Consider the following 12,048-nt stretch of genomic DNA (forward strand, 5'->3'; position numbering starts at 1 on the left):
ATTTTTTTGAGACGGGAGGATCGTATCAAAAATTGTGAAGAGAGTCAAAACTAGTGAGGGAAAATCATTGGTCGAGTTGCCATAGAATGCCCCATATACACATACAAACTAGTGAATCAGCATGTGGTCATTTACCAAAAGATAAGTTTCTTCGTTTCAATTTTTTTCCCTTTATGACTATTCACGTTTAATTTTTTGAACGTTTATTTGATTTTGTACTTTTTTAATAAATGGATTCAATCTGCTATTGCATTTGTCTATTTTTTTGAACCCTCAGGGGTTTAGCTATGTTTGCAACAGTTGGTTTGCATCGACGCTGATTTCATGGATGGAAGGTACTGTAAATATGACTGTAAGTTTTACAATACGCAGGCTCATTAAAATGGAAAGAATATTCTTTTCATAAAATGTCTACAAGCCGTTGGACGATTTCTCAACGTCGAATACCCTTACAATAGTCAAAGTTTAATTGAAACCTTACTGATGCTAGTCTTCCTTTCGAACTTTCTGCACGTAACAACGTTACAATTAACTGTAATTGCCAATCTGCGAATAACTTGAAATATATTACGATCGCTTATTACAGCGACTCTAGTATTTATACAACGTTTAGACACGCCGCTTTACAGGTTTTTTTTTTCGATCGCGCATTTATTATTTTGAAATAGATTTCGTTTCAGGGAATAGGAAAATACATGTAAAATTAACGATTCGTATATTGTATAATTACAGTGCAGTGAGAAAGATTCAATTTGGGGGGGGGGGGGGGGGGGGGGTGTTTCAACTTGATTTGGGCGGTTCACAATTAGCGTCAAACATTCCGCCGCAGTCAAACCAGGTGGGGGACTGGGAAAATCTCGCAACAGCAATTTAGTATTTAGCAGATAAATTTCCAGCCGCGTGTTCGTTTCATAGTTTCATTTTGGTTTCAAATAGATCATAAAAAATGAGGATATGAAAAGGGAAATGCGTAGCGTCTGCTTTTACATTCGATTCCGTATAATAGAAACGAAATGAAGATTGTAATGAAGAATAAGAAAATAATAGATAACTATCAAAATGGTCAGCGATAATTCATTATATTTACCGCTTAACGATGTAATTAATTTATTTCATATTTCATTGTTTATCGCTATAATTTTGATTATCCTTGTCAGTGGCAGTAAGCGGAAATGAATCATACGCGGATATTATTTTTCCGCAAGTACTGACGTAGTCTGCAAAGTTTTCATTTTAAGTTTTGTAATTGTATATCACAATTATCCGGGTTTTCGAACGGTGGTTTAAACAATATTATGAGCAATTCCTCGTCGAGTCTAGACTAAAATCTCGGCTATAATAAAATATTGCAGTAACTTCACGGAAAAAATATAATGTAGATTTCACATCCCTGTGGTGAATATAGGTACGGTTAGTATTTTTTTTTCAGTCGAATCAACGTATCAATTCTGGTAGATCTACCTAAGCATATTGTAACTCTTACTATTGGTTTTTTAACTCTTGTTATCCAATTAGTAAATCTTGCCACAACGGCTGTAGATTAAACTCCAAAAAGTGCTGTACATGGATATATTCACCACAGGAGATGTAAAATCTACAATATTGTTACAAAGGGTGAAATCACCCGTTTTGCCCCCTCTTTAATGATCTAGTAGTCATCATAGATAAAAGACGTTTATAAACCTCTTGTGTCTTTAAAAAGAATAAGGTTGCTGCGTCAACCAACATTATTGTAAAAACAGCCTTGTTTCAGACTTAAAACGAGAAACACATATTTCGCAATTAAAGCTTTTTCACAACATATTATTCACGCTTTTGATTTTGACTTGATAAACAAACTCGCGGATCCATATTTATTTCCGTAACGTCAAAGAACGTTACAATATTTTTCTATCCGTGTGAATACGAGTCGTTATACGGAAATTCCCAAATACCCATCAGCATGTGAATGAGTAACGCGTTCGCGTAAGCTCAAGAAGATACAAAATAATCATTAGTCGAATCTTGTTACAGGATGCGGGAAAACGAGTTTCCAACTACAGCCAAGGAAGTTAATTAACCGCGATGCGACCGAAGTTCGATGCAGAGACATATAAACCACGGCCATCACTTGACATGAGTCAGTCGTTGTAAAAAGCGGCGCATAAAAGCTGTCCGTTATAATTGAGTCAAATCTTACAGTAGGTACGAGTGCAAACATCGGGTATATCAATAAAGTATTTATTCGTCACCCCTTTCACTGTGCTTCGAACCGAACAGTGCGCGGTCGATTTTTTTATAATATAATAGTACATCAGCGTAACGAATTCGTTTATAAAAATGCATTCACAATAGTAGAGAATACATTACCATCAAGGAAAAATTTGACAACTGTAATAACGTGTTAGAAATATCCCCGATTTTAACCGAGGGGTGCAAACGAGAACGAATCCAAAGAAAATTATTCGTTGAAAGAAGAATATCGTATACAATATACAAACAAATAAATAAATTCAAACAAGACGGGTTCCGAAATAAATCACGATGAAGATCGGGTTAACGATAACAATTTGTTTCACGATAATTGCTGGCTTGAGAGCAGAGGATCCATGCGACAAGGATGAAAAACTATGGCATCATAGATGTCCGGCGGACAAGGTACGTCACCGAACGGTCAATTTTTCAATGTAATAACTATTTCTTAAGATAAGCAGGATGTGGGAAATCTAAATTACCCAGTGCCAATCTTATTTTATTTCAGGATAACAACGACATTTCCATGTCTGAGAATTGCAATGAGTTCGACCCTGTTTCGGTCCGAGTAAGTTCTTGCGTTTCCGTGACTATATCGGAAACTGGAATCGGACTGGAAAACGAGGTGGAATCCCTGACAGTGGAAAACGTGACAAAAGAATTGCAGCTCTCAACGATTTTTAGTGTACAAAATATGAGGCTCATAAAACTTTTGAACATCGGTAACATACCGAACATCACACACTCCAGTTTCACAAGTGTCAACAGAATAGGTCAACTTCGTATAGAAAATACGAAAATCGAATTTTTCGAGGAAACCCTAAAAAAAATCAACATCAATGAATTTATTCTGATAAACGTGACGATCGAGAAATTGCACGCCCTAGAAATTTTCGACGTCGAGGGACTTAACGTAACGTTTATCAACTGTCGGATAACAGTCAACGGAGGTCCCGTCCAGCTCGAGAACTCTAAACATGGATCCATCAAGCTGGTAAACACAATGTTCGAGTTCGAAAATTCGGGAAACATGAGTCTGAAGGCAGAATACGTCCAGGTATTGAATTGCACGTTTATCCGCGCCTCCGTGAACGTCATCAGCGATTACATCGACGTAAATGACACATGCGGCGACAACGCGAGCTCCATGACACTCCGATATACCAAACACCTCGAGTATAATCGCAACGAAATACTTATTGAGAAAATGCATCAGCCTGAGAAAGCCAAAGAAGGGAATCATTGCAACGAAATCTACCCTGATGCCGACGGCAAGTGTCCACAGGTCCCCGAAAAAAACAATAACTCGGTAGTCGACGAAGCGAAAGTTGCTAAAGGAGCAGCCGCGGGAATTAGCTGTAGCTTATCTTTATGTCTCGTAGCAGTCTCGTATATTCTTACAATTAGGATGTAATATGTGTAATGCAAAGGCTTGAAACTCGGTGAAAGAAATTCCCAAAGTGGAACTCTTGATTCTAATCAATCGGTATTACATTTTTTCTTTTCCTCTGGAAAAGCCTGAAATTAATTTATTTTATGTATAGACAAGCGTTCGAGGACGAATAATCCCTACAATTTGAAAACTCTTATAAGAATCTTTTAAAGATACTTATACAATGGGCAGTAAAAGTTTCAAGGAAAAACAACTTGTGGTAAAAAATCTGGATTGGATTTCGCTGATAATTTTTTACTTGGTCATAATCTGGGTATTTGATTTTTGTCATATTCGTAATTTGCGCTCCAGTTTTCGATGTTTTCAATTTATAGTGTTTGTATATAAATTTCAAACTCAGTAACGATCTTTATTTTCCGTTTCTATCGTTTCCATAATTTATAAACGTGTAATGGTACGATACTTGCTTGGTAGCATTTAGCAAAAATCTTATCCAAAATAAAGAATAATCAGACCGTCCGTTTTCGAAAAACATAGTAGAGCTCGACCTATTGACATTTTTCATGTTTATTTTTATTTGTTATCTTATAAGTTTTTTCAAAAGTTTCCCTGAATCTTATTAAGGTATTTGATTTGCTTGCGAAAACCGTGGGCCATATTTTTTTTTACGCCTGCCGCTTATATTGCTGACCATTCGTTATTACGTAAATATCTATATTTTTAGACTAGGCAACATTTCCTTCACATTTTTTATCAGTTAGTCATAATTCAATATGTATTTTTTTCCTGATCTCCTCCACATTTAGAACCCGAATGGGGAAAATATGTTACTGACAATGAAACACTATCAAGAACATATAAGCACATTTTTACATCCTTATACAGGGTTTGTAACTCACCCAAGCAGTCTCAGTTTTTATTAAATTAAGTAAGTAATTCCTCTTGCATGGCTAATTTATTTTCATCGTATTCATACTTCAATACTTTTAAATTGATATTGCCTACTAGTATATCTTGAGAATGATCACTACGCAATTGAATCCAAAAAATAGATTTCACTGTCAAAAATTCGGAAAAACTTTATTCCATGCATGGAACAATCCATAGAAACCGCATTTATCACTATTATTAGGGTTCCAACACGGGCTTAGAATTGTTTAGAAAGTCTAGGTTAGTTATCTTCATTTCACAACTGTAATAATATAACGTACATGTGCAACGAAATTTTTTCAATAAAGTTGTGCCATCGGGAAACGATTTTATTTTATTTCCGTATCTTTATAGGAAATGGTTTTCAACATCTACAAAAGAAAGCTTCATAATGAAAACTGGTTGTACGTACCACTATGAAGCTCTAGATGTCTGCATCGTTCCAAATTCCTGACGCCTCAGCTTGTAGATCGATTGCTTCGGAATGTAGGCTCAGCGCATCTTTCAAATCATTAATATCCAACAACAGTTGGCTGTTGCTTTCTTGTAAGCGACAAATTGTCTGTTTGTACATATTCAACTGACGCTCGTGTTCCTCTTGAATATTCTGAGATGCTTTGTCCCTCGGTACATACATTCCTGTAAACATGTCAACGATGAAAGTAGGAGTTGCAAAAATTTGACTGATCTACTCAATTCGACTTTAAACAACTTCAGGTATTAGAAATAGTTGGGAATCAACAAGATACGATATTCTATGATTTATTTTGAGGCCAGTTAACGTTTTTATATTTGTAACGTATTCCACACATTTGGATGGATTTGAAACAGTTGCTAAAATGTCGACAGCTTTGCAGAGTAATATTTCCGAAACATTTGAATACATACCAACGGATTTTTGCAGCTGATCTCGCAGTTTGTGGCCACTTTGCTGTAAGCGTTTTACTTCATGAGCGTGCTGAATATCCTTGGACTGTAGCTGTTTCCTCAATTTCACTGCCTGAGTATAAATAACACAGTATTTAGTGCAGGTAAACTAGGCTTCCAAGCTATGTCTGTCTGTAATATTACCTCGTCCTTCTCGTGTTTGAATTCACGAGACAGGGATTCGCATTTGACTTTCAGTCGTCTTTCCCTTTCCTGAGATTCACATAAAAGATACTGCTTCTTTTCCAAATCCTCTTTCAGACGCTTAACATGATTCTGGAGAATGAAAATATTTGAAGTAATAAGTTATTGGAGAACACGAGCATATATTTCTATCTTGAAAGGAGATTTTTTAGAGTACGTGTTTGTTCTGAATCCATTTTTCAGCAACGGTATATTATGCAATTGATTAATAATATTAATGATAATTACGATGCATTTGTTTCGAGTTACGATAAATTGTACTCCAAGACTGCAGAATTTGCAAAATAGGATGGTGACTGAAAATCTGACCAACTAGTCTTTAAAATTTATCTGCGTAAAGTATGTTTATCTGAACGGAACAAATTTTGAGTTCAAGTTGAACCTTTGCAAAGTTTAGTAAGTTTAGTTTAATAACCACTATCACTCACCTATATCCAGTCATTGCTGCATGTTTAAAGTAAAAAATTGTCATAAGACGCAATTGCAAAGAGAGGTCAAGATGTAAAAACAGCTTCAACTTACAGTGAGACTAGAATTATCACTTGCTGTTCTGTGTTGCACATCACTAGCTTGTTCATTCACCCTCATAAGCATCCTATGTTCATGAACTAAGCCCCAAGATGCGTTTATAAGTTTGACGCAAGTAGATTTTATTGATTCCAAGGACTGAGATTCGTCGATGTTCAATGCAGTTGGAAGAAAACCAAAGGACTCAAGTTCCTAAACAAGATTAAATTTTTTCAAGCATTACCAATCCGATATTACTTCTAGCAACTAATTCTGTGCAGAAGGCAAAATCTAGTAAATTTAAAAAAAAAACTCTCGAGCAATTTACATAGGTCTTCGATCATCATTACAGTCTGGATCATGCTACTCTTAATGTCATCTTGATTATCTCCAACCATAAAAGGAAAAGTTTACATGTGCTGATGCTGAGCTAACAATAAGTTCACGTTTTCAAATTGAATCAATTGCTGCGTGTAACGGACATAAATTCTCACCTCTGAAAGAGTGGAAAGAGCCTCGCTCAAATTGTCTAAAGTACAAAAATGAGCTTCCTTGGGAGATTCTCTGTGCATAGCCATCATGGTTCTAAGACTCCTTAGAGATGAGATGGCATCAGAATTCCTTTCCATTGTTGTTCAGAAGATTCAAGAATTCCTATAATAACTCGAAGACAATCGACAATCAAGAATAAGGTAAGAGTTCAAAGAATCTGTAAATTTGTTTTCATTTTCATACACATGTGGCAGTGGATTAAAACCAGTAATAGGACTGAAAGAGAATTTAAAATTTTAACCATATTTCCAATTGCAGAATGGTTTAGTCTAGTAGACTGTCAATTTTCCCTCATGCAGTTTTGAATCTGGTTCAATGTAAATGATAACGCTTAACTAGGATCATAATGATCAGCTGAGGTCTGGTAATCAGTAAATTTAACTTTATGTGGCTAGCTAGACTGTTATAGGTCTATTCAGAAGTGATTAAAACAATAAATACAATAATAATCAGCAAGATGTACCTTTTTCAAACAAACGACGTTATAATTGACGCTGGGGTAAGTATAATGAAAATTAAATTTAAAAAAAAAGCAAACAAAGAGCGCCTAGCATTCGGGTACGTCTAAATTAATGTCAAATAAACATATACATTTAAGATTTAGAGGGTCAAAGGTTCGCCTGCTGATATTTGTATGTATACATAGGCGGCATCGCATCCTCATTTTACCCATCCCCATTTAACGAATTTAACTATTGGTCCACCACACATTGTACAAGTCATACATACGTGTGTGGGTCGAGATACGAAAGTGAGGGATCTGGAGTACGGGTACAGTTGCGGGTACGTTTGGAAAACATTATAGTTCTCACAATGTCCACTAGTGCAGCGCTGACGTTGCTAAGGTCAGGATTTTTAAATTTAAGGAAGGGTATGCCGTGATCACGTGGTGTAAGCAATAAAAATCGGATGCCATAAACCTGACCATGGAGACCAGAGTACAGGAGTCCGAACGCACATGGCGGAATCGTCAAAAAGTGGTTCGTGAAAGTGATGAAAGATCTTGTAGTTTGGGATGTATCCGCAAGCGATACCAGCGCCTGGTTACGAATAGGATACATACGTGAGGATCGACGATTCAGAATCAACGCGCGACGGGGCCCGCAGTGGTAGCGCCGCCAGGCGGTTACAATCCGCGGATCGTTCATCACTTTCACCGACCATTTGGCCAGCTTTGCGTTCGGACTCCTTACCTCTAACAGACCTCTAGTCTCCATGAACCTGACGTTAATGTCCCCAGTGCTAACTTGGTAGACACTGTGAGAACTACGAATTGTACCCTCTTTTTTGGCCGCAAATAAAGCCAAACTAAACGAACTAAACAAGCAGCTTACGTCGATCGTTCTCCTTATATCTAGGCTCCTGGCTGCGCCTGGCCTGGTCATACGTCGCGAAATCTTTTGTACAACGTATTCGATAGTAACGTGTGTAGTGGAGATGCAACGAACTAACCGAAACACTCTCACAATCAGAGTACATGCCTTCCAGCCGGTAGTGTAGAGAGCTGTGTTTCTTACTGTGATTTAGCAGCGTAGGCTCGTGGAATTAGCAGACACGCTTAATCACAAATAATTACTTGGATCCTAGCGTTTTGAAAATATATCTCTGATTTTTTAGCTTGGCGCAACGAGGCAAGGGAAACCTCAGTACAGAAATTTCTTACCGTTATCGAATTAATTAACATTGCAAGCCTGATAACCGAGTCGGTAGATGTATCGCGTAGCAATTTTCAGTTACCGACACCTGCCGACACCATGTTAATTGTATGCCTAACTAAGAAAAAAAATGTGTCGATCACGTTATTATAATATTTATATAGTGTCAATCATATTATCTCGATTGCATCAGTAATATGATCAGATGCTACATGAAATGCTACCTGGAATATGTACAGAAACGAGTGAACAAACAATAAAAAACGATACCCTGTATAGAAAGACGAGAATCGAGATGATCGAGATTGCTTATACAACTCGAGTTGCACGAAACAATGAAAACTCGAGATACGAAACAGGTCCCCGATAATTACGGCCTATTCTCCCTGCAATAACGTATTGTTTCCTGCAGCTACGCATCTACGATTCTTCTATTAATCACCGAATGTAACTGGGTCTGCAAGCTGGTATTAAATTTGCGTTACACAGACTAAATGATGCGATCTGAATTCTGGACTGTCGACGAGCTGCGCCCGGTAAATGCGCAGAATCGCAATCCACGCTATACAGAATAAAAACATCATTTTTATTACAGAATTACATGGCAGAATTACCGCCGCCCACGCAGTCGGGGCTAAGTTTGAATTCTCTCACAACTTTCAGCTGAACGGAAGATACGTAATAACGAATGAAAAGTAAGGGATAAATCGTAAACTTTGTGTTTCATAGATGTGGGATTGACGCATAAAATAATGCTCCCGACGCGCATCTCTGTACCTGCTACTGTTAGCTACTGTAACGGTCGCGCTGTTTGACCATGAAGTGATAATGAACAATAGAGAAGATAATCGCAGAATAGTAATATGAAAGCACATAAATCAACCAACTTTTCAACAGAATCCATACGATTTTCGGAAAATCGAGCTTCTCTTGTTTAGTCTACACAGTATAGTTCTAAACTGAATTAATTATCATGATAAAGTTGCCGTTGTCAACTTGAAGTAGACGCGCATATCTTCAGTTAACGGCGCGATGTTTGTTTCTAGAGAATCGAAGTCTCCTTTTTTTTGGATTTAATCGTTTGTTCTTGCTCAAATTGCAATCTCATCTTTAAGTCAATTATTTTGTGAGGTATACTCATATTCAGCAAATCTACTTCTATCTTCAGTCGGCTCGACATATTCAGATATTGCTTTTAAAATTTACTCGGTTCTGTTCCGCAGCCGTATGGCAACGTCGAGCTAGAGAACCTGGAACATCCAGCTGGTCATGACGTAACGACATACGCGTATAACCTATTTTTGTCCCTGCGACAGTGAATAAGGTTGGCTTGGAACGTACAATAGTTCTTCTCTTCTTATATTTACCGTACATTGTGAAAACATTTTAGGCTGCACATTCTGCTCTTCTTCTACATCCCATTTACCATCTGCAGTCACATCACAATTCTCAATAATTACATAAATGGCTGAGCTAATGGTTGAAGGTTCACACTGAGATCAGATTTTGTCGTATCCATTGCTAACAAAACGAAATGTCATTGATCTCGTTCATTCTCACTCGACGAGCAACACCGCGTTGCTTTCAGTGCAAAAGTATCCCAAATTTTCGGTACTTCTAAAAGCAAATCGTCAAGTAGAAGAGAACCGATTGAGAGTTTAAGTTCAGCAGCTGTACTAACTGTTGAAGCAGGACGTCAACAGCAGAATATGTACCTGGTGTTGTCACTTCTTGGATAACAATTTTTTTTTAAGGATTTTTTGACTCAACGTCCGAGACTCATCGCTGAGATTATTTCTCTGTTACAGATACAGGGTCAATTCTTTGCAACCCGTCAACATGGCGTCGTCAGATACTGGTGGTGTGAAGCCATTCGGTATTGCTAGGCGTATGGCACGTGAAAATGAACGTTTGATTGGTATGACAGATGAGGAAAGAGCATGGAGAAATCAGTATCTGAAAGATCAAATCTTGCATCATGATGAGCCGGTCATAGACGACGGTCAAGCGTTCAGACAAAACTTGAACCCTATAAGAAGATTTTACAGAGCGCCTCTCGACAAATTCGAGGATATGCTTGTCAAACCATTGGTAAAAATTGAGTCTGCTTCAAAGAATCTTGTTCTCAACCACTTCACTAGAACATGTCGTATTAATTGATATTCTCTCACCATTTTCAGGGTTCCAAATGGGCACTGACAGTGCGTTTTATGACAGGAAAATTTTTCATAGGGGTTGGCCTTACATATGCCACATATTATTATTTCAAATATAATCAAAATGTAAGTACATTTTTTTTGGAATATGTTTTATAAGTAAGTCTTGTAAAAATTTAGAAACCTTATAAAATTAAGTGATTTTTTAATGTCTAGATATTCTATCTCAAATGTTGTATTTTTCTTCTAAGTATTTACCTTTAACTACCTCACCAAACTAACAAGATATCTATTGTTTTTGTTTTGTCATAGACCTGGATGCGCAAAAGTGGCTGGAGAGTAATTCATTCAAGAAAACCTGTACTCCCTGGAGACCCAGGGTACCCGCAAGTCTCAGATCGTACGAAACCCAGTGACTATGCTAGTCGTGGATTTAAAGATTCCCCGATATAAAAAACAAAACTACACGATTTCTAGTACCTTAGTTGTTATTATTATACACAAGATAAATGTGATGTAAAGATCGTATCTCTGTTGTTTTATTTAAATCATTCATTCGGTAATTAGCTATGTGTAGAATAGATTTAAAAAACTGTGAATGTTCTGTGGAACAATCTTCACTACAGATTGCTAGTCCTATTGATTAAAGTGCAGTCACTTGATACCCTTGTTAAATAAGTTTAATATATCTTGAGTATAAAGACTTGCAAAGCTTATCATTAGGTTCAAGTCGTTTTTTAAGTATAAAAAGCATTCAATATCTCTTAGTTCCATGTAGCTAAGTGTCGGTAAAATAATTGAAGTTAGAATACAGAAAATTTCCACACACCACTAGTACACAGTGTCATACATCATTGATCCGATGATGTTAAATTTCGCGCTAAATGTTAGAGACCAATCGAATAATCCGTACGGAACGCGTGCGCGTGCGAACGTCAATATAGGATTTGATTTACGTCACGAAGCAGTGAAACACACGTCGTCGGTAGAGCAAAAATTTTGTTGAAGTTCATGTAACAATTGGAAAGACAATGGTAATGTTTAATTTGTCACTCGTACAAGTGTGCTAGCAGAACAGGACAATCTACATCGTAGGTTATGATATAACCTGAAATAAGTAACAACGGTGTTTTAACACACAGAAATATACCTAATACAAGTGTTTGACGTTTGACACACGCTGCTCTTTAAGCGTTCTTGCTATCATTTTATTGAAATGAAAGTAGCACGAGCGTATATACAATGAGTCGTACATGCAACTTAGTGTACACGCTTTTGAAAATTCATGTCCTTTCTACTATATATTTTCCCAGCATGTCGATTTTTATCAACATATTGTGCATGCAAGGAATTCCCTGCCGTTTACAGTTTCTTCTGTTATCTAGCCGTATTTTCATTCGTTCACACGTTGCAATTACATTTCGTTCAACTCGTGAACTTGGAATTTCTTTTCAGATTCATTAGATTTAGTAATCGACTTTCTAGACTTCAA

At 37.1% G+C, this 12,048-nt stretch overlaps 3 protein-coding genes across 9 annotated transcripts in view; 2 read left to right on the forward strand and 1 right to left on the reverse strand.

Moving 5' to 3' along the window:
• LOC124180828 (afadin- and alpha-actinin-binding protein-like) overlaps nt 1–7,609 on the reverse strand; it is a 52,743-nt gene extending 45,134 nt beyond the window's left edge. For 3 of the 5 annotated variants that reach the window (XM_046566667.1, XM_046566670.1, XM_046566671.1), the window contains exons 1-6: nt 7,209–7,468; nt 6,688–6,847; nt 6,209–6,406; nt 5,627–5,758; nt 5,444–5,555; nt 4,968–5,194 (exon numbers count right to left, since the gene is read on the reverse strand). In XM_046566667.1, coding sequence (XP_046422623.1) covers nt 4,980–5,194; nt 5,444–5,555; nt 5,627–5,758; nt 6,209–6,406; nt 6,688–6,822 — 792 coding nt within the window. In that variant the 5' untranslated portion in view covers nt 6,823–6,847; nt 7,209–7,468 and the 3' untranslated portion in view covers nt 4,968–4,979. The other 2 variants (XM_046566669.1, XM_046566668.1) reach the window with 2 other exon arrangements.
• On the forward strand, nt 1,901–4,871 carry LOC124180827. The gene is made up of 3 exons (XM_046566666.1): nt 1,901–2,637; nt 2,741–3,473; nt 3,516–4,871. Exons 1-3 carry the CDS (start codon nt 2,524–2,526, stop codon nt 3,644–3,646), a joined length of 978 nt encoding a protein of 325 aa, XP_046422622.1. The 5' UTR covers nt 1,901–2,523; the 3' UTR covers nt 3,647–4,871.
• Nucleotides 7,610–9,591: 1,982 nt separating the features above from the next.
• Nucleotides 9,592–11,084, forward strand: LOC124180830. 3 transcript variants are annotated; one of them, XM_046566672.1, is made up of 4 exons: nt 9,592–9,724; nt 10,209–10,491; nt 10,581–10,682; nt 10,869–11,084. In XM_046566672.1, exons 2-4 carry the CDS (start codon nt 10,240–10,242, stop codon nt 11,007–11,009), a joined length of 495 nt encoding a protein of 164 aa, XP_046422628.1. In that variant the 5' UTR covers nt 9,592–9,724; nt 10,209–10,239; the 3' UTR covers nt 11,010–11,084. The 3 variants fall into 3 exon arrangements, with proteins under 3 accessions (XP_046422628.1, XP_046422629.1, XP_046422631.1); XM_046566673.1 differs by lacking the exon at nt 9,592–9,724 and adding an exon at nt 9,735–10,118; XM_046566675.1 differs by lacking the exon at nt 9,592–9,724 and adding an exon at nt 9,735–10,111.
• Nucleotides 11,085–12,048: the final 964 nt, after the last annotated feature.

Source organism: Neodiprion fabricii, chromosome 4, assembly GCF_021155785.1.
Source record: "Neodiprion fabricii isolate iyNeoFabr1 chromosome 4, iyNeoFabr1.1, whole genome shotgun sequence".
NCBI classification, from domain to species: Eukaryota; Metazoa; Arthropoda; class Insecta; order Hymenoptera; family Diprionidae; genus Neodiprion; species Neodiprion fabricii.